The 22323-nt window shown below is 46.4% G+C and overlaps 2 protein-coding genes across 4 annotated transcripts in view; one reads left to right on the top strand and one right to left on the bottom strand.

The window, feature by feature from the left end:
* The window catches only part of Ninl (ninein like), a 78451-nt gene that overhangs the window by 17211 nt on the left and 38917 nt on the right, over nt 1–22323 (top strand). For all 3 annotated transcript variants that reach the window (XM_027421554.2, XM_027421553.2, XM_035446118.1), the window contains 4 exons: nt 12467–12660; nt 13143–13239; nt 18405–18577; nt 20037–20103. In XM_027421554.2, coding sequence (XP_027277355.1) covers nt 12478–12660; nt 13143–13239; nt 18405–18577; nt 20037–20103 — 520 coding nt within the window. In that variant the 5' untranslated portion in view covers nt 12467–12477. The remainder of the gene's footprint in view (nt 1–12466; nt 12661–13142; nt 13240–18404; nt 18578–20036; nt 20104–22323) is intronic.
* Nucleotides 1650–2754, bottom strand: LOC100768330 (poly(rC)-binding protein 2). Its single transcript, XM_027420871.1, has one exon. The coding sequence runs from the start codon at nt 2625–2627 to the stop codon at nt 1650–1652; it is 978 nt and encodes a 325-aa protein (XP_027276672.1). The 5' UTR covers nt 2628–2754.

Raw genomic sequence — 22323 nt, forward strand, 5'->3', positions numbered from 1 at the left:
CCCATCAAAGACCTGAGAAGGAAAATAATATACCCAGGTAAGCAGGAAGTGCAAGCAGGCAACTTGCCAAATGTGCAAGAAATGACAGAAACGGTTGGTTACCTGGACAGTCATCCAAGGTCTCACAGTAACGTCAGGACAACCGACTTTGGCTAAGAAGGCCTAGAATATTTGACAGACCATTTTCAGAAGCAGGAAAATTCAAAAGACTGTCCTACCCTGACTTGGCAAGATTCACCAGTCTCTTTTTCTTATATCCTTCTTGTCCAGTTAGGACAGTGTGTCCATTGTCAGCAGTTAAGACAAGGGCAGTTCTTTGCCCAATAGGCCAGTTTTGCCGAGAAGAAAACAACCCCCAAATGGAGTGTCTCTGGTGCCCATCATACCCTCGGGAATAGCTCAGTGCTTCTAGGAGCAATTGTGTCTCATATCAATGGAGTTCTGAATTATTAAAACATTTAAATGCAACATTCTGTCTCATGTTTCATAAAACTTTATACAATGTTGGGCTTTTTTGGGGGGTCAGGCACAATTTATATTGTACAAGAGTTGTGATATAATTCAAATATAAACTTAGACATGTATCTTCATTCATTTATGGCATCTTCAGGTGTGTGTGTGTGTGTGTGTGTGTGTTATATGAAACTGAAGTGTTGGGGTAAAGTTTTCTTTTCAAAGCTGTGGGTCTTTAGTATGTTGCCAAGGCTGATCTTGAACTTCTGGATGTAAGTGGTTCTCCCACACCTGCCTTCGGGGAGGCTATGATTATGGGATGTGCTGTCATGCAGAGATGATTAACCTTCAAATTTCAATTAAGGAAGGAAAACAAGGTCACATATAAGGTACTTCATTGCACCGTGCTTTGTGATTTCCAGGAGAAATGTCACTTTCCAAGGGAACTCCCATGAATATTGGGGTCAGAAAAGATGTTTTTAAGACATTTGAAAGAAATTTTACAGTCTTCAAAGTACACCTCAAACAGTAATAACTGATGAGGATGGCCCAGTGGGGTCTCTTGGCTGTTCTGTCAGCATGTCTTTTCTTACTCTGGGTGATAGTTATGAGCGTGTATGTTTTATAAACATTCCTTGAGTTAACGTACCCATCTAATGCTGGACTTCTGCACCCCCGCCCCCAACTTGCCCCCAACTCTGCCTGGAAAATTCACACCCATTTTTCTAAAGCACTTGCTGTCTGCCTTAGCTGCTGTGGGCAGTGCTACTTGTGAATTCTTTTTTTTTTTTCCCAGTCCATCTTTTAATTTTTTTTTGAAAAATTCCTGACATTACAGAACTAAACTGAAATGTACTAATATTCCACTCTTACATTTGCATGACAAACAAAAGTTCATGAGCCAAAAAAAAATCCAAAAAAAAGGAAAAAAGGGGGAGAAGCTTATAAAACTAAATATGGATATCTCAGCATAATTGCTGAACAGAGAAAGGAATTAAAACGTTTTGAATTAAAAAATCATGAGTGGATGATAAAGTGTGTAGAAACTGAAAATTTACAAACTATTTAAAACCTGGAAACGATGACTGTTGAGAAACTACACAGATGGATTATGGGTGGTGGTGAAGAGCAGGAAGGGATCACGGATGAACCTGCACTGCTCTAGCTGCTCCCCATGCCTCCTGACATTGATAAGGTCACTGAGGCAGGCTAATGCTGGCAGCAGATCCAGTGATGGTGACCTGTCGATCAGTAGATCCTTCCACTGGGTTTGCAGTTTTGATCTGCGCCCCAGACATCTGACGGATCTCATTGATTTTGGCGCCCTGACGCCCGATTATGCAGCCAATCAAATCATTTGAAATGGTGAGTTCATGAGAAGTAGTTTGAGCAGATGCATCCAAACCTGCACTGAATCCGGTGTTGCCATGGGTCATGGGAAAATGAGACTGTTGCAATGCCAACTGGTGCAGCTTGGTCAACTCTAGAGGTGGTCCCTCCAGGTCAGGGTTGAGGCACATGGACTGGGTGGTGTGGGGAAAGCTCGCACTGTCGCTGCCTGTGCTGTACCTGTCCTGACCACCTGCAAAGATGACTAGAGAACTCGAGGGCTTGGGCCTGTAGGTGATGGTCAGGCCCTTGGGGTGGGGGTGGGGGGGCTGGGAGAGAGTCTCCAACATGACCACGCAGATCTGTTTGACACACTCAATGAGGGATTGCGGAATGCCAGCAATAGTGATTGCCCACTCAGTTGAGTTGGGAAGCATATCCCCTGCCACCTGGACCTGAGCCCCTGTACTCTCTCTTATTTCCTTGATCTTGCAACCACCTTTCCCAATGAGAGAGCCACACTGACTAGCAGGAACCACCAACCGTAAGGCGACGGGAGGTCTACTGGCAGCTGTGCTATTGGTCATAGAGCTGCTTATGCCCTCTTCCAGTTTGTCAATGATCATAGCAAAGGCTTTGAAGATGGCATTAGTCGGGCCAGCCAAAGTGATGATTCTCTCAGGACAGTTCCCGTCTGAGATGCTGGTCCGGGCACCACTCTCCTCGCGCATCTTCTTAACGGATTCTCCTTTCTTTGCGATGATACTGCCAACTTCCTTTCCATGCATAAGTAGCCTGCTGGTGAGAGTGGCATTTAACCCACCTTCAATCACACCGGTGTCCATGCCTAGTAGTTACAGGGAGCTGGACTTGGAGTGGTCAAGTCTTTGGTCACTGGTGGGAGTGAAAGCCAAAACTGGAGGCGCGAGTCGACTGAGGGGAAAAGGGGAGCGGGCGGGAAGGGGAAGGGGAAGGGCAGGAGGCCGGGGGGCGGAGCGGAACAATAGGGGCGGGCGGGAAGGCGAGAGAGCCCCCCCCCCCCCCCGCGCGCTAGCGGGCGGAGGAGGTGGGGTGGAGGAGGAAGAAGGGGGAAAGAGACCCAGGGCGGGCGGGCAGGAGAGGGCACAGGCTGTGGCTGCTCCAGCTGCTGCCTCTGCTGGTCTGGGCTTACTTGTGAATTCTTTGCATCTTTCTGAGAACCAGCATTTGACCCTCCCACACAAAGGTGTGTCTCCCTCAGTCTTTCTGCTCTGACCGTTCTGTCTTAGGGCAGCATGTGCTCCACCCAGAAGCACAATGGATGAGGCCAGAGCCACATCCTGTCCCATGTGTGTCCTTCTGAGAGGCTCACCCTCCTCACTACATCCTGGTGGGGAAAACTAATGGCAGCCCATGTTCCCCACCCAGGTTCCTGGGTGATACATGCCTGTATTTGCCTTGAAAGAATGAGTTAACATACTCTAGTTAAGGCATATGCTAATTCTGACCTAGCTTGTTTATTTTAAGCTAACTCCTGTCTCCTCTGGAAGAAACTTTGTTTTACTATGAGACATGACTACAGTTAATATTTCTTTACTTCATCTTTCTTTTCTTTTTTGAGATAGGGTCTTGTATAGCCTAAGTTGGCCTCAAACTTGTATAGCTAAGGATAACCTTGAACTTCAATCTTCTGTCAGCATGAAGTGAGTGCTGGGATTACTGGCATGTACCACAACCATCAAACCCAGTTTATGGGCTTTTGGGGCTTGAGCCCAAGGCCTTATACATGCCAGGAAACACTCTAGACGCTGAGCCATATCCACAACCCCTATGTTTTTTCTTTACAATTGTCTTTAATAGTGAAGAAAATCAGAAAATGGCTTTCTATATGTCACCCACAAGCCATTGGTTAGAGATACCAAAGCACAGAGAGCACCAGTGGCTGCTCCTGAGTGTCCCTAGTCCTGGCAGAGACCTCTGTTGGCCAGTGCATGACTCTGGTTAAAATGTCACTTCTCCAGCCCTTGCTTTAGATCACATACGTCTTTTCCAGTAGCATTTTGAAGCCACTTAAGATTCTCACATAAAAGCCGGGCCTTGGTGGCGTACGCCTTTAATCCGAGCACTCAGGAGGCAGAGGTAGGAGGATCTCTGTGAGTTCGAGGCCAGCCTGGTCTCCAGAGCGTGTGCCAGGATAGGCTTCAAAGCTACACACCCTGTCTCGGAAAAAAAAAAAAAAAAAAGATTCTCACATAAACAAATGTAGGAAATGACTTTCAGTATAGTGGGGTTTGGAATGGGAAGTCTGATGAAAAGAGAGGTTGAGCTGGTGGGAAGATAGCTAAAACACTCAGGGGGAACCTTGCTGGTGCAGGGCTGGCTCTCCTGAGTGTCATTTATTGACTCTAGCCAGACTGTACTCAACCGTGCTCATCACACAACAGGAGCTGGTAGTCTTCACAGATGAGCAGAGCTCTATCCCAATTGTCATCAGAGCTGCACAATGACCCTTTTGTACTGTGCACACACCTGTTATAATTCCAACTCTCAGTAGAATCATTGCAAGTTCAAGGCCAGCTGGGACCACAAAGTGTAAGGCCTTGTCTCAAAAATGTCAAACAAACCATAAACCAAACAAATAAACAAAGCTGTAAAGACAAATAATTGCTAGTAGACAGGAATTCCTTTTGTATCCTTTTCTGCTTGTTATTTATTGCCCATGTTTCTCCCCCTGGACACACCTTGGAGGGTGGATCTTTTCAGAGCTTCATTCTCCCAAAGGGGGCATTTCTAGACTTGGCTATTTACCAGTTGGAATCAGAAGGCCTCTGCCAAACATCTCCTTGTGACCCCTGGGGTTCTCTGATAGAAGAGCCTAGGAGGCTGTGTCACTTCCCAGGGCCAGCAGGACTGGAACCCAGGCTCTGGATGTGCTTTTGACTCAGGATGAAGCTGGGACAGACTGACATACCAGAGGATTATGTATTACTACTGTTCCTTCAGAAGATTTTTGACTTGAGTGGGAAGAAGGGCGGAAACGTGAAATGGTTTATGGGAAATAACTTTCTGCATTGTCCTTTCCACATCTCTTAGGAGTGGATAAAGGTCCTTCGCTTTGGTAGATGCTGAATGTTCTTTCACTGTCATGTCAGCATTGTCTCATTTCTGACCTGCCTGTTGTAGTTTCTTTGACTGTAATAGCCTCCCTTTCTAGAAGCATGCTTGCCAATAGATGGGTGTGTAGCAAGCTTAGCTAGAACCTGGTAAACATCATGAGTTCTGAAACTGACCCAAATCTGGTTTTGCACATGTGGAAACAGTTTTCAAAACATGTTGGTGTACTCAGGATCTAGTGAGGTCGTTTGGAAAAGATGGCACAAACCAAGTTGCCTTGGGGTGCCTGTCACTCCTGGCATTGAGGAAGTATCTGCTTAGTCATTGTGCAGTGTGCACATAGGTCATGAGTTTCTGAGAGCCCTTGTCTGCAAACAGAAGAATCAGAAGCTTCCTTCTTAGCACAGAGTAGCCGAGAGAAAGGAGGAAAGTGTTAGCAGCCATTGCTGGAGGATCCTTTAGGGGTCAGGCTTCTACTGAGCAAGCCAGGTGATGCCTGTAGCAAAGCTCAGATGTATAGAGTGTCTCTTGGGTCAAGCAAACCTGGATCCCATTTTGATTGTCTTCTATGTGAAGTCCTAGCATCTTCAAAATACTTGTTTGGGTATCTTTGTGCTTCTGTAGAATGCAAACATCGTAAGTCTCACAAAGGAACCCTTAAGAACTACTCTGCAGAATGTCAGCAGACAGTACTTACAAAACTTTATAAAAATCAATTATTGGGAGCTGGAGAGATGGCTCGGCAGTTAAGAGCACTGGCTGCTCTTCCAGAGGTCCTGAGTTCAATTCCCAGAAACCACATGACTGCTCAGGACTGTCTGTAACTCCTATTCCAGGGGATCTGATTCCCACATACATACTTGCAGACAAAACACTAATGTATATAAAATAAGAATAAATAAATTTAAAAAAATAATTGTCACAACAATTTGAAAATTAAGTACTTGTTTATAGATTTGTCAATTATGAACAGGCATCATTTAGGGTGTAAAGTGTGAAAGCCTACTTAATTATTATTATTTTTATTTTGCTAAAGAGATAGTCATAAAACAGGATTATACCAGCATAAAACCTGAAGTGCTTAGTGTCATTAATAATTATGTTTTAGAGAATGCCTTTGGGGAAGTTTTTCCCAAGCATTAAATCCTCGAAGGCTAAGCATACATGTGTAAAAGAGCCAGCCACAGTCAGCATCATTCCAAGAAGAGATACACCAAAATCCGCCAGGTATCTAGTCAGCATCTGCCACTGAGGTAAAATTCAGGATCATTAGGACAATATGACCACAGCACTGATGAATGGAAACATTAAGGCCCCTCACAATTGTACAGAAGAACAGTAGTCCTTGCAAAGAGATGGTGTGGAAGTGTATCTTATTTATAATCACTAAATGCTGATTCAACCGAGGCAAATAGGTTAAAGATCGGGGTTTTGAAAGCACAGTCAATCAGTGCATGTGGGCATGTGCCTTCATCCAGCACCAGGGAGGCCGAAGCAGGTTGATCTATGTGAGTTCAGGGACAGCCTAGCCAGGGATACCAAGAGGACCCTATCTCCAAGAAGTAAGTGTGTGTGTGTGTGTGTGTGTGTGTGTGTGTGTGTGTGTGTGTGTCTATTTGTCTGTGTGTGTGTGTGTCCAAAGAGCAGGTTTTTACATCAGAATACACCACAAACTGCATTTATGTGTCACTTTCCATGTTACTACATGCAAAACTTACATTCTTTTAAGTGTATAAACTTTGATTTAATATATAATGTGTAGATACATACTTCTGAAAGCCACTGATACACAGGCCATTACAACTACTAAAAAGCACATTAAAAATCATGCTTATAGAACTGCCTTGCAAAAGACTTTAATACAGATACCTGAAGTATCTGTTTAAAGGATTTCCTAGGTAGCCAAATATCTTTAACATAATAGCAGAAAACAATTTTTAAAAATCATATAAAATCTTATGTAAAAGCAGTACATCCATAACAGTGTTATTTGCTATAGACACAAAAATAATGCTCTAATTGCATTGATGGCTTTATTGGAGCATTAAGATCTTTTAAAAATAGGTGAATATTATTTTATTCCCCAAACACACACATATATGTATATGTAATCTTTAAATTCATTTTTAATTATGTCTTCTTGTCTCTGTGTTAGTGGGTAAGTAGATGTGAGTGAAGGTACCTATGTAGGCTACATGTGTTAAATCCCTTGGAACGAACCATTCAGAGGTTTTGAGCCATCCTGTGTGGGTGCTGGAAAATGGGTGTTCATTCTCCATAAGAGCAGTAAGTGCTCTTAAGCAATGAGCCATCTTTCCAACCCCACACACTCTAGATTTTTATAACTGGGGATAGAATGCTAATTTCTGTCTTGTAGTCTTCTCAGCATTCACCTAAATCTGTTATCAGGATGGACCAAAATTCTACCAAATACAGAAAGATCCAACAATATCAATTAAATAACTTTCTTAAGTTTTCTTATGTCAGAGGCAATAGCTATTGCTGGGTATAGACTTTCTTACATTTCCCCTAGGTCTTTAGTAGACAAATGCTGTACAAAGCTCTAATTACTCCTTACACAGAGCTCATATCTACCCACTGTACATTTTGGGAACCAAGAACCTGACCAGTCTCCTGTCTCAGCATCTTCATGATTTTTTACTGTTGATTAATAGATGTTTGGGAAGGGAACAAGCAAATTTGAAGTAAATTCTAGGTATCCATCTCTTACATTTTGAATTTATTCATGCATTTGTTTATAGACATAATCTCATTATATAGCCTTGTCTGGCCTTCATCTTGTTCTGTAGACCACAAATTGTGCATGGAAATTTGGGTATCTAATGTAGAAGAGTGAAACCAGATCTTTATCTCTCTGCCTTCATAAAAATGAACTGCAAAGGGGCCAAAGATCTTAATGTAAGACCTGATACCCTGAAACTGCTATTAGAAAAGTACAGAAAACTCATGAAGGTAGAAACACAGGTAAGAATTTTGTGACTTGGACTCCATTTGCTCAGGAGATTTGGTGAACCATTGACAAATGTGCTGTCATAAAACAGCTAACTGAAGAGATGCCTACAGAATGGGAGAGGACCATTTGCCAGCTACATGCCTGATAGAAGTTTAATATTTAGAATATACAAAGAGCTTAAAACTGATGATGAAGAGAACTAAGGAGTCTGGATTGATGGTTCAATTAGTGACACATTTGCAAGGTAAACCAACAGTGTAGAAACTGACTCTGAAGCTAGCTACTGGAGGCAAGAGCACTAAATGTGGTGTGTGATACTCAGCCAGATCCTGGGTTCTGGTAAGCCAAGACCCCATCTGGAATGGCTACTTTTGGTCTTATTTGTTCTATAGTAAGCAGAATTATAAGGCCATTGGTTGGGACTTGTTTCCTGTTGCAGAGGTCCCCCAGGTCCCACAGAGGAGATACACTCTTTCAGCTTCTCTACTCCTCCTGGTCTTTGATACTCAGTGGGGTCTTGAGGGCAGGGATTAGATTCCCTTGGTACTGCACATGTGGATTTTAAACCAGCATTTGCTGTCTCTGCCTCCAGAGGGCTTCCCTGTCCTGTGGAGTATCCAAGGGTGACTGGCTGGGGCAGATGCCATGTGTTTGGAAGAAGGTTTTATTCCTGCGTGAACAGACTTTGGGTCCCCTGGAAGCAGTGCTTACAGTTGAGTTTCAAATAAAGCTTGACAGCATCAGCACTTTTGAGAATCCTCCTTTCCATTAGAAAAACATATCATGAAGTAGCCGAGTGGATTATTACCCCATTTTGCATTTAGCTGTTGAAAGCCAGGCTTTCAGGTTGTTTGATGTGCAAATGTCTTACACATTTTTGAAATCCTGGGGAGTATCAAAAAATTCATTTTGAAGGAAGAAGAAATGGAAGAGACTTTTGACATGCTCAGGGAAGTGGTGTTCATTATTGACAACAAACTGTTTGCTGCAGGTCTAGCCCTGGATCTTTGAATGGGTCCAGCAGCTTTCTTAGGAAGCATTTAGATATCAAAAGATTAATCACCCAGGGAAAGCTGGCAGCTGAGAATAATGGGAAGTAGTTTGGGTGCAATTTGTTGGGAAAATAAAAAATATGCCACCTAATATTTTCACAAGTGTTAGGTTACAGAGCTTCTAGTAGAATCCACTTGCCAGAATCAAACTCTTCACCCCCAGCTCCCTGAAGCCTCATTCTTTAAGGAGTTGATGAGAGACACAGTCCTGTGACTTTATAGCTCCCAGTTGAGTCATCTCCTTCTCCTTGAAGCCACAGTGAAGGCCTAACCTCCTCACTACTGCTCAGACCCAGGATGTCCTCCTGTCAAGGCTATCCGTTCATCAGTGCCTTCCTGATTTCTAGCAGTAGGCTGGGTCACGTGGTATGGAATTCACCTCCCACCCCAAAATGTGTAAGAGCAAGAAGCCTCCCTTTTTTCCTTGGACTCAACGGCTCTTTCTGACTTTAAGACCCCATCACTCTGCTCATAGCATTATAAGTCTCCTGATATTGTGGGAACTGAGGGGACTAAGGGCATTTTCACTCTGTAATGCTATCCTTGCTGGCTAGTTCTAAAGAAGTTCTTCCTTGGTCCTGAAATCTTTTTTTTTAAGATTTTATTTTATGTATACAATGTTCTGCCTGCATGTATGCCTGCAGGCTGGAAGAGGGCACCAGATCTCATTGTAGATGGTTGTGAGCCACCATGTGGTTGCTGGGAATTGAACTCAGGACCTCTGGAAGAGCAGCTAGTGTTTCTAACCTCTGAGCCATCTCTCCAGCCCAGTCCTGAAATCTTGCTTTTCCACTTTGGGCCAAGTTGTTATCTGTAGCTGCCCTAGAAATTTTCCCATGAAGGATAATTTTGTCTTAGCTTCCTTTCTGTAAACTTGTTGCATCTTTTATTGTCCTTGACAAGAGGCAGAGCTGACCCATGTCCTTTGTGATGTCAAGGAAAGAGCAAAAATGGGTCCAGGGAAGCACCACACTCTTGGCTTCCCTAGTAGGAAGGAAACGGGACGGAAGCACACAGCTGGTTCCCTGAGCTTAGCAGCCACAAGCTCCGTCCCACCCAGGGGCTCTGGCCAGATGCACAGGCACATCTCTCCATCAGTGCACTTTGATCCGTCCTGGATGGTGACATGCATTTATCTCTCAGTTGCTGTTGCAGGAGTTGGCCCAGTGAGACCGTACTTGGTCCACACTAGGAACCAGTGCCTCTTGTCAATATAACTTGAGCCAGTAAGGCAGCCACTAGCTGTGGACACTGCCACTCGGGGTGGAGGTGTTTGGTTGGGGAGGATAGGGAGAAGGAAGAAGAGAGAGGGGGTGAGGGTGAAATTGACACAGATGGGGCGGCAAAAATGTAGGCACAGGTGACATCAGGCCTTGCTGGATGGAAGCCTGGGGGATGTCACTGTGGGCCATGAAGATGGCAGAACATTCTGAAGTGCCCAGGTGTGTCCTAATTTTGCTTTCTGTTACTGTTAAAATACTTCACCAACAGGCGGTGGTAGAGCACGCTTTTAATCCCGGGAGGCAGAGGCAGGCAGATCTCTGTGAGTTCAGGGTCAGAATGGTCTATGTAGAGAGTTCTAGGCCAGCCAAGACTATATAGTGAGACCCTGTCTCCAAAGGGGATGGAGGATGTCAATATTTTAATTACATACTATCCTATTGGTTTTTGTGAACTTGACACAAACTAGAATTATCTGGGAAGAGAACCTCAGTTGAGAAAATGCCTGCATCAGATTGTCCTTTCTGTGGGGCATTTTCTTGATTAATGATTGATGTGGGAAGGCCCAGCCCACTGAGGGCAGTGACACCCCTAGATGGTATAAGAAGGTAAGCTGAGGGGCTAGAGAGATGGCTCAGAGGTTAAGAGCTCTGGCTGCTTTTCCAGAGGTCCTGAGTTCAATTCCCAGCAACCACGTCGTGGCTCACAACCATCTGTAATGAGATCTGGTGCCCTCTTCTGGCCTGCAGGAGTACATGCAAACAGAACATGATGAATAAATCTTGGAAGGAAGAAGAGGGAGGGAGGGAGGGAGGGAGGGGAGGAGGGAGGGAGGGAGGGAGGGAGGAAGGAAGGAACCACTCTGAGCAAGCTGGAAAGCAGCACTCCTGGATGGCTCCTGCTTCAGTTCCTGCCTCCTGATTTGTGCCTTGAGTTCCTGCTCTGACTTCTTTTAATAATGGACTGTGATGTAGACGTGTAAGCCAAATAAGCCAACTTCCTCCCCAAGTTCCTTTTGGCCATGGTGTTTATCACAGTGATAGAAACCTATTAAGACACATGGCTGCCCTATGTTTTCTTTATCATCTTTATCATTGATGGACACTTGGATTGCATTTTGTGGTTAATGCTATGATGAATGTAGAAGTCCAAATATTTCTTTAAGACCCTGCTTACAGTTTTTTGGGCTATATACCCAGAAAAGGCATTGCTGGCTATAGGATAACTCTACTTTTAGCTTTTTTGTGGCATCCATCTGTGGTGGTTTCAACCATAGCAGCCATACCATTTTTCATTACCATCATCCATCACTCATCACTCAGAACATCAGCAGCTACCTCTGTGGCTGTACACTTGTAGAAAGTAGAAGTTCAAGTTCATCATCTACTCTGATGTCTCTCCACAGCCTGTGGCCGGGAAGGAGATACTCAGCTTCATCTTGACACAGCCAGCCACCTAGGAGGTATCACAAGAAAGAACTGGCTTTAACGTTTTAGTCCTCCTGCCTCAGCCTCCCAGTAGCTAGGACTACTGCATCTTTTTATTGGAGTATCTCTTTTTATATGTCCTTTTATTCAGTGAAATTTAGTGTAGAATTTGCTGATTTAGTTTTTTGTTGTTGTTTTGTTTTGTTTTGTTTTTCGAGACAGGGTTTCTCTGTGTAGCTTTGGAGCCTATCCTGGCACTCGCTCTGGAGACCAAGCTGGCCTTGAACTCACAGAGATCCGCCTGCCTCTGCCTCCCAAGTGCTGGGATTAAAGGCGTGTGCCACCACTGTCTGGCCCTAACAATTTTTTTAGGTATTAGAATTGTGAATGATTTAGCTCTTTTGTGCTCTTTTCTTCTCCTTTCCACCTCCTCTGACTCCTTCTTTCCTCTCTCCTTCACTCTTTTCTTCCCTCCTCATTTCCTTCTTTGAAGACAGATATTGTTATGTTGCCCAGGCTGACCTTCCGACTCTGGGGCTCAAGCAGTCCTCTGCTTCGGCCCCACATGTAGCTGGGTCTATAGCCATGTGCCATAGCACCAGGCCTTATCTCTTTTCTAGTTACTCTGTTATTCTGTAGCTGTTTCTTTTTTTCTTTTCTTTTTTTTTTTTTTACACAAGAACGAAATGCCTTTTCTTGTAACTGCTGATTAAGGAAAGGCTCAGGACCCTGTCATAGACACTGGCCTCTTCTGCAAAGAGAAGCTGGTTCCTCCAGCTGCACTTGACCCTGAAAGGGCTCCTGAAGCCTCTCTGGACACAATAGCTCTGGTATCAGCTGTTGTCCAACGTGCAGGCATGAGAGGAGGGGGACCAAGAAACCTACCCTGACAATGTCCTTTTCTCCTTCGTGACCAGCCTGCTATGGGATGGACAACGAAGAAGAGAACCACTATGTCTCACAGCTCAGGGATGTCTACAGGAGCTGTGACACCACAGGGACAGGGTTTCTGGACCAGGAAGAGCTGACCCAGCTCTGCACTAAGCTTGGCCTGGAAGAGCAGCTGCCAGCACTTCTTCAGATTCTTCTTGGAAATGACCGATTGGCCAGGGTGAGTGTGGGCTCTTCCCAAGGGAGAACGCAGAGCTGTGTCACTGATACTGGTACACAGCACCCGAAGAGAGACAACTGGGAAAGGAAAATCACAGCCATGCGCCAAGGCTGTTCTGGGGATTGTAGAAAGAACTTGAGGGAATGTAAGCAGTCATGCCCAACACGTGTAGGTGACCCACCACACACAGCGCTGGTCTCTAATGGTGCTGTTTGGTTTGGTTTTGTAAAATGGTTTATTTGGTGGTGGGATGGTGGTTCACATTTACCTTCTGTATTAGGTTCTTCTAGTGAAAATCATCTTAAGTACATATTTGGAAAAGTGAAATGAATCTTCTCACTCTAAAAGGCAGTGAGTGGTCAGACGTCATTTGAGAAAAAAGACTCAGGGTTGTTTGGTTTTTGTTTGTTTGTTTTGTCCATCAAATTAAATGTGAATCTGTGGAAAGTAACAGGATCTTCTCCTTACTTGAATTCCTGCAGGTCAACTTTGAGGAATTTAAGGACGGGTTTGTGGCTGTGCTGTCTTCTGGCTCTGGTGTAGGGCCCTCTGATGAAGATGGTAGTTCCTCAGAGTCAGGTAAGAGGATTTCCTCTAAGCACTTGCATCTCTTTCCTATATCTCTCCGTGGTTTTTCAGGGTGTAGCTTAACTGTTCCAAATTCCAGCCTCTCTCTGTCACTACCAAGCTGTGTGGACATGAGCAAAAAACACCTGGGGTTTCCTCTTCTGTGAATGTCATGAGAGTGTAACCTGCATTACCTGTAGGGAGCCCCTGCCACGTGAACTGAGGGGTGTGGAGGAGGGAGAGGTGGAGTCCCAAGCAAGTCGACTGGCCTTCCGCCCTGGACAGTAGCATCTGGTGTGATAGCCAGTGCTGTTACAGCATGCTAACAGGACTAACAGGAACCGCATTGTGGAAATGCTTGTGGGGCAGGAACACAGTACTTCTGTATCATGGCAGGAAGCCACCAGGCCCTAGGACTTGGTTGTGAAGTACAAGAGCAAGGGGCCTGATGGGATGGAGCTAGAGGCAGGAGTGTTTAGGGACATGAGGACTGTATGAGGTGGGCAGTGATGACTTCAGGAAACAACTACCCGCTGGCCGTACAGCAGGGTGAAGTGTCTGGAGCGGAGGCATGGAGGTGAGGAACAGCGAAAGTCACAGGGACTGGCGCTCACAGAAGTTGTCTTCTGGATGCTAGGCCTTGAGCTCCACGTGTATTTTATGTAGATTTTGGCCCTCCTGGAAACCCTGTGGTCCTGTCACACCCACAGTTGAGCTGAGAAACATTTACCTCTGATCCGTAGTTAGTCCATGGCAGCTTGGATTTGAGTCCCTGTTGTCCACTGTCCCTGTGCACACAGTGTCGGGACAGTGTGCTTTTTGCTTTGGATGACATCATCAGCCCTTTTGCCACCTCCTCTTTGATTGCAGAGGCTCTGGACACAGGACATAGGCACTGGGGTCTGTCAGCCGCACACCACATGCACATGCACAGGTGTTTGTCTCCTGCCTTCCTCGCGAACATGTGAAGAGGGCGTAGATAGTCTTTCCTGACACGAGAGTTTGACACAAGATGGTAATTGGATATCAGAATGTCTTTGGAAAAGTGAGACCCATTCCCTCTGTTGTACCAAAGACAAAAGATCCTACTTCCTACCATGTGACACTTTACAGCTGAAAACTCTCTGGAACATGTTCTATTTTCCTAAAGAAGTGAGTCCCTTAAAAACTGTATTTCTTCCTCACCAATGCCAGTTCTTTTTCTTTTCTTTTGATAGAATTTGAGAAGCTTTTCTCAACTAAGTAGCCCCCCATGCCTTTCCTGAAACACTGCCTCTTATGCCATTGAGTGGAGACCAAGCCTTGCCCATCTCTGTTGTGTGATCTCTATGGAAGAAGTGTGAACAAAAGTCTGTTCACTGTAGGCAGAACACTAACAACAGGCCAAAGAAAAGACTTTACCGGTGCCTCATTGGGAAACCAGTGAGATTATTAGGGTTACTAAGAGGAGCATGGATGATTCCCCCAGTCCCCACCGGCATCTTCCGATAGCTGCTGCTCAGTGCTAATACAACTTTGGTCTCTTAGTTTTGTGAGCCTTGTATCTTCCTGAGCTTCCTCAGCCTGATAAGCTTCCTTAGCTTTGCCAGTCTTGTGAACCTCCCTCCTGAGTGGAGGAGAGAATGTTTCAATTTGGAGGAACTAGCCATACAACAGTCTGGAAACATCTGACCTTGTGTCATGGGCCTCTGACCACAGAGCTGGGGCAGCCCTGCCTCCTCCCCCACCCCCAGGGTTGAGTCTCGTGCAGTCTTTTTCACAGTTCTCTGACTTGTCCATTCCTTGTCTCCTGTGCCTCACTCACCCCTGCCTGCTCCTCAGCCAGACTGTACTGCTTGCCTTTTTGGTTCCAGTTGTACCATCTTCATCCTGATTTCCAGTTTCTCTTCTAGTGCCCCCTGCCCACTTTGCCTTTGGAATGTGTTTATGTGGCCAAATGCCTGGATTAGGAATAGTCGCCCTGCATTTCTGTTACTCCTCCTGTTGTTAAAGGCCATTGGTGAACATGTAACTAAATGCACTTGACTTCCCAACCCTGTTGTACTTTCTCAATACTCTGTACACTTATTAATGGCACATAGGTATCCAGGGTTCTAGCCAGACAGTGAGGCTCCTGCAGGATGTTATGCAATGCATACCAAGTTGATATTGTGATGGGCTAGCGGTCAATGCTGGGTCCAGGTGACTTATTGTGCTCCCACCCCATGGAAAGGGCCTGTGGTGCTATAGGGATTGGACATGGCCTAGTCACTGTTGCCATTACTCTGCCATTGTTGCTTATGTGCTGAAGAGCCAGCCCTAGGGGTACCCTTTCCTAGTAGTGCTTCTTCACGGTGGAGGGTGATTTCTCCTTGGACTGTGCTGGTGAGGTCCTTAGGACTGTTGCCAGAAGAACATGTGTTTTTCTCCATGGCTCACCACTGTAAGGGAAGTGCCCCTGTCTGTGGATGGATATGTAGAGTAACAGCACTATAAGGCCTGTGTGGAGCCTGATCATGGGCAATAGAGATGTAAATGGCGCCATTGGACATGAGGAAGCCCACAAGGAAGAGAAGCATGGTCAAGTTGCACCATTTTCAGATGTGCCCAACTAACTCCAGTATGGGGCTGTAGCCATGGCCTAGTGGCCAGGGTCCCCTCTGTGACAGGCCTCCTGGTAGGGAGGACGAGAGTGGACATCTTTTATGTTACCCAGGTGTTATATGCTTTCCACTCACACGACAGGGGTTTCGTCTTCTAGCCCTACCAGAAGGTGCTTCCCCCAAAGACAGGCAGGGAGAGCCATGCCCAGCTGCACCTTGCCTACAGTTGGAAGCCCGTCAATGACAAGAGCCTTTGTTTTGTGACTGCTCCTTCTTGAGAGCCAACTGAACAAATTTATTAAGGAGAAGTGAGAGAAACTCTGTAGGATGGAAGGGGCCCCAAGGGAAGGAAAAGCTGCAGAGACATGTTGTAGGGGCTTTTAATAAGATTTACAGCAGAAACTGGACAAAGACTAAGGTAGTTTCCATTAAGATGTTTAACGCTTTCAGCTTGTCACCTGAGGAGATGACCATGCCCTGATCTCCTAGTTAGGAGGGTGGTCATATGCTGAACCCTCTGTCCATCTTTGATTGCTTTGTTAGCTGCTAACCTTGGCTTCAGTTGACTGCTGGCCTTGGCTGAAACTGTAACTATTGACCTTGCAAGTGTTGCTGCTGTCTGACCTTGGCTGGTATTTTGCTGACTGCCAACTAAACTATGCTGTCTTTGTTCTTCTGCTCACATGACTAAAAAGTATTGAGTTGGGGTTTAAAGACACTGAGACAGATTGTTGAAGATATGAAATTCATTAAAAGAGTTATTGACACCACTGAAGACAGGCAAAAGCATAGCAGGGCCTCTGAGGAGAGTTTAGGCTACAGGACCGGAGACAGACGGCATGGCATGCATAGTCTCTGAAAGAGTATCCACGGCTCTCAAAGAAGTGAGTGGCGTCGTGGGTTTTACCATGTGCCCCACCTCCCCGTTTATCCTCTCTGTCCATGGGGAATTGACTCTGGGCTCAGGTCATTTTCTCATGTGTTCTCCCAATTTCTCTCTGTGGAATGGGTGCTTTTCCTTCTTCTCAACATGCCCCATGGCCTCTGTCCCTCCAAGGACACTTGCCTGATGTATTAGAGTAGTTATCAGTGATACTCATGATGACTGTTAAAGTGTCCCTAGAAATATAACCCTGTGTGTTTTCAGACCGTCAGTGCTACACTGTCACTTCACAGTCAGCATATCCACAATGGAACTCAGCATTGATCTCACAGAACCTTGTTCCCCATCCCCAGTTCCTGTGTGTCTTCAGGTCACCCAGATTTCTCCTCAGATGGTCCAGGGCTCGACAGGTAGTGCCCGTCAGTCAGCACAGAGGAAAGAATCTAGGTGGTTCTTGGCCTTCCGAAGCTGCCTTCTGTTTAATACAACCTAAGTAGCTTGTGCTCTGAAGGGCTCCCCAGCTTCCTAGTCAGGCCCGGCCTCATCCAGGTCCCCTTACCTGCCTTCCCTCAGAATCCTGATCCTGAATTCTTCTCCTGAATCCACATCCCATCATCGCTGCTTCTCTTGTTGCCCTCCCTGTGCTCACCTCCCAACATGTGCCCAGTTAGGATTGTGTAGATGTGCGGATTGGATGAAGAAAGGAGGAGCCACAGGAAGTGTAAGGTTTAAGGTATTCCCTTCAGTCTGGAGACTACAACCCATGCTGCTTCTGCGCCTGGCCTTCAGGCTACACAGGGTTGCAGTTGGTCTTTGTCTGTCTCCCATGCCTGTCGATGGAGCATCTCTAGCCCCAAGAGCTTGGGATCCTAAAGTAACCAGCAACCTAGCAAGAGTGAGGATTTTCTGAAGAGACACATGTGTTCCTCACTCAGACTATCTGGACCATTGCAGCAAGGCACTGAGAGAATTGGGATTTCCCCCAGAAATCTCACGCTGAGAGAAGAAAATTGCTGAATCCTGATATGAGCTAGAGGTGGGGGGGTCTTGTCTCTAGGAAAGAAGAAGGATTTTATACAATGATGGCAGGTTTTCAGACCACCTTGCAGGAGAGACTGGAGTCAAGATGGTGATGAGTCACCAGTAGGTAGGACCATATCTTGATCAGGAGTGCCAAACTATGCTTATCTCTTGCCTTCTAGTTAAATCTTAACCTCAAGGCAAGACCCTGAAGATAGACTCAAGGGGGTCAACTGGATCTCTTTATTCTTCTTCCTTAATGTGGCCGCATTGAGCACATCTGTTTTTACTGTTGATTTGGCTCTTCTAATCGGTTCATTGTGATGGTGGCTGAGCCTGGATTGTTGAGGCACAGGCTGTGACCCTGAGTCTAGTACACTAAGGAAGGAGTTCTGGGAAATAGTCCTCAGTTCTCTAACCATGTGTTCTTGGACTGTTGGTGTTTCTCTAAAATATGCTCGAGAAAAGCTAAAGAGCACCTGGTGTTTAGTAGGAATTCCTCTTACCCAACCCAGGTTTCCCAGTTTTGCTTCAAGTAACAGGGCATCCACTGTTAACTGATCAGTGTCCCTTGTCCTCCAGGCTAACGTGCTCAACAGTGTGTCTGACCTGCTGCTTCTAAGGAAGCATTGCCCACCAGCCTGCTTCATAGCCATCCCCTTCCCCCCTCCCATCTCCTTTTATCTTTCCAGCTACTTCCTGTGCTGTCCCTCCAAAATATGTGAATGGCTCTAAGTGGTATGGCCGCCGGAGCCGACCTGAGCTTTGTGACTCTGCCACTGCAGTCAAATATGGATCAGAACAGCAGGCCAAGGGTAGCATGAAGCCACCACTGAGGCGTTCTGCATCTCTGGAAAGTGTGGAGGTGAGTCAGCCAACCCTTCCCACCCAGACTGCCCAACATAGGGAAGTAATTGTCAATTTGTCACTGTCCATACACATGGTCCTGGAGGATGTAGGCAGGGGACCAAGTTCCTGGGCCTTGAATTATCAGCAGCCTGGGTGCACATGGCAGCTATGCTTCAATTGAAACCCTCTTCTCTGTTTGGGACAGTCCTGGTCCCAGGCCACTTTTCATCAGATTTGGAGCAATGCGGACTTTGTGGTGACCTTTACTCCTCTTTCATGGCTCACCAGCCACACCTCCCTATCACTGTGGAATGTTCAAGTTAGGGCTTCACAACAGAGGAACATTCCATGCCAAGGAATGGAAAAAGAAGCCTTTGGTGAGCCTCCAGGGCAGGGATGTGGGAGTATGGAGTCCACAGTACTGTCTGCCTCAGGATATCCCAAGGTCCACACATCTGTGGTCCTGCGTGGTGCCTGCTGGAGTGTGGGAGCTGACACTTCCCCTAGCCCTGCACCTTTTGCAGCTAGCAATAGGTGCCTGCTTCATGTAAAGAAATCTGTTCACTGGGCAGGTGAGGTGACTCAGTGGAGAAAGGCACCTCTGCCAAGCTTGATAGGTTGAGGGAACACACTTCTGAGCTTGTGACTCTCTACCTTCATGGCGATACTTCGTCTCTGACTCAAAGCTCAAACTCAGAGAACACTGTGTTGTCAGCTGAGTTAAATGCCTTAGAAAAATGGAGCTGAGTGTTTATCACCAATTTGGGTTCCATCCTCAGAGAGTTAGGGCAGCTTTAAAGGGACAGAGTCTTGGTCTCCCAGGTGTTCATTCGGGAATCAGCAGGTCACACGGCATTTGCTCAGAGGCTGGCTTTAGCTCTGGTCTGCCGGTGTGGTGAGACTTTCACTTACATCACACATTCCTTGATGGCTCTGTCTTCCAGGCCGAGGTGTCAGCGCTTACTATGGACTGTATTGTCCTCAGAGCCCCTAAAGGGACCAGGGGCTAGCCCCTCTCTTTGCTGAAATAGTGGGGATGGTAAAGGATTGTGCACTGGACCACAATATCACAATATTTGCTGTGGGTGTCCCATGAATGGAATGTTGGACAATTCCTGTCAAATGCTGCTGTGTAAAGCAGGCCTCATTCTGCTGTGGGATACAGGAGCTTTCTGTGTTTTCAGTGTGACCTGCTGGTGGTTTATGCTAAGGAGCCCGAGTATGCAGAACAAGGCAGTGCCCAAACTCACGTCTGAACTCTTTGCTCTGGAGAGGGCATCAGTCTTCATAACATACAAAGCTCTGATTGGTGGGTCCATAACCTATTGAACTTCAGCCTGAGGGTGACAGCCCAGAGTGCATCTTCAGTGACCCCTCCCGCCCCCGACATCCTTTGTGCTTATTCCTGATGCTTCATCCACTGTGTCACCCACTGGGACACTCACATCCTTTTCTTTGTTTTTTTTTTTTCACAGAGCCTCAAGTCAGATGAAGATGCTGAGAGTGCTAAAGAACCTCAGAACGAATTATTTGAAGCACAAGGTAACCTATGGCACAAGGTTCATGCTGTGTCTGATTGGAGCTCTGTGAGGCAGGGCAGTGTCTTGGGAACTACATGTTTTGTGTGTGTGACCCTCCCTCATAGGTTCCTTCTACAGAAGGTTAGAATGTTGGTGTCACAGTCATGAAACAGTCCCCTGATCTTCAGTTTTCCCCAAGACCGGTTCCTGAGATAGAGGCTTCTGGCTGAGGTTGCAGGGTTCTGCTGCTCTGATTCATGGCATTGCCCAGGTTTCAGGTATTGCCCAGGAGTCTTGGACCGAGGGGTTTGCTTCACCTGTGTGCAGGCTCTCAAGCTGTGAAGGGGTAGCCTCAGGCCCTACCAGCATTGGAGTTATCCCCCAGCAGAGAACAGTGTGTGGTTCTGCTCCCGAAGACCCTCACACAGCAACCAGATTCCCACAGCTGGAGCAAATGAGTGCATCAGCATCAGGAGAGTGTGGCTGGTTCTGGGGCTCTTGGCCATCTGAGCTGCTGTGGTCTGCGTGTGATACTGAGCTCTGAACAGCCACTGGGCACATAGGCATGAGCCAGAGGTGAAATACATCTGCACTTCCTGGGATGGCAGTTGCATTGCATGTCCCTGGGGCTGTAGAAATTCACAAAAAGCTCTTCATTGTAGTCGTAGTAACCCTAAGAGATAGTACAGAGGCTTTGTAAGGAAGTGACTCTTTCAAACCCAGATTTGCCTCTGTTACTTCTGTGATGAGAGGTAAAGAAATAGTGCTTACATGTTAGGGTTGGCTCAGTGAGTAGAGTGCTTAGCTTATAACCAGAGGACCTGAATTCAGATTCCCAGCACTCGCATTAAAAAGTGGGGTTTGTCAGAGCACCTCTGTAATTCTAGCATGGGTGAGGCAGAAAGAGTGGGAGCCCTAGAGCTTGCTGACTATCTAGTCTTACCCAGTCAGTAAGCTCCAGGTTCATTGAGAGACTGTCATGGAGAATAAGGTGCTAAGTGACTAACACACCTGACATCTCCACACATGTATGAGTACCAGCAAACACGAGTACACTGACAGATACACATGAACATGTATGCATGGGCATGTGTGCACACATCCACATGGAAAAATGAGTTGAATCCTGGAATTTAACTGGGGAGATGAGATCAAGGCCAATGGCAAACAATTCCAAAGCAAGAAGAAAATATAAGGTGCTGAAGAGATGGCTCAGCAGTTAAGAGCACTGGCTGCTCTTACAGAAGACCCAGGTTCAAGTTCTAGCACCCATATGGCAGCTCACAACTGTCTGTAACTCCAGTTCCAGGGGATCCGATGCCCTCTTACAGACATACATGCAGGTAAAACACTAATGCATGTGAAATAAATCATTAAAAGACAATGTATGATGTCAACATCAGTGGTGCCACAGAAGTGATAAAAAGGAGCTTGCCAGCATGAGGGTGACATCTGTTCCTGGCCACTGTGCAAGCCCTGAGGAGCTGGCCAAGGGACTGCCTGTGCTTTTCTGAGCCTTTCAACAGGCTGAAAGCAGTCTGAGCACCTCTCACTTTGTGCAACCAAGGCACTTGCAGAGGGTTTCTGATGAGCTTGGCAATAGGAGTGAGGATCACACCAGGCCTCGATGGCCATGGCAGCCAAATGCTTCATGCCACTGCTGCAGAGCTTCTCAAGGAGTCCTCATGAAGAGTTGAAGAAGGTGGCTAACATGGCTCCATATCATGACATCCAGGGCCTCTGCTGAGATGCGGGAAGGCCAGATCCTGAATCGTGGGAGGATGTGAAGGTGGCCCACACTGCTGGGCTGAGGCTCACATGTGGACTGCCTTTTTGAAGGTCCTAAGCATGGCCGGGCTTCCTCATAGCATCGTGGCTCAGGTCTCCCCACACAAGGTCTGGCCAGCTGGGCCGCCTATCCTTTGTGTTATAGGAGCCTACTCTACAATCACACAGCATGGCTTCTTCCATGTTCTATTGGTGAAAGCTGTCTCCAGGCTTCAGAGGTTGGCGGGGAGAGGCCACAGACCCCTGGGTACTGATGGAAGAGGAGTCAGAATTTGGAGTCAGGATTTTAAACTGACTTATAGGGAAAGCCAAAAAGATGGAGCAGGCGTTTCAGAAGAGGGGAGTGAGGAGGAGAATGTGGCACGTGCTTCAGAAAGAGACTGGGAAGCACACCGTGAGGCCCTTTAAAGCCAGACCCGTGAGACCCCAGGGCAGCAGGAAGCTGTTGCAGGTC

The sequence above is a fragment of the Cricetulus griseus genome, chromosome 6, assembly GCF_003668045.3.
Source record: "Cricetulus griseus strain 17A/GY chromosome 6, alternate assembly CriGri-PICRH-1.0, whole genome shotgun sequence".
In the NCBI taxonomy this organism is placed as follows: Eukaryota; Metazoa; Chordata; class Mammalia; order Rodentia; family Cricetidae; genus Cricetulus; species Cricetulus griseus.

Bases quoted from the DNA above. Each gene is read 5' to 3' on its own strand.
- LOC100768330 (XM_027420871.1), bottom strand. From the start codon at position 2,627: ATGGACACCGGTGTGATTGAAGGTGGGTTAAATGCCACTCTCACCAGC.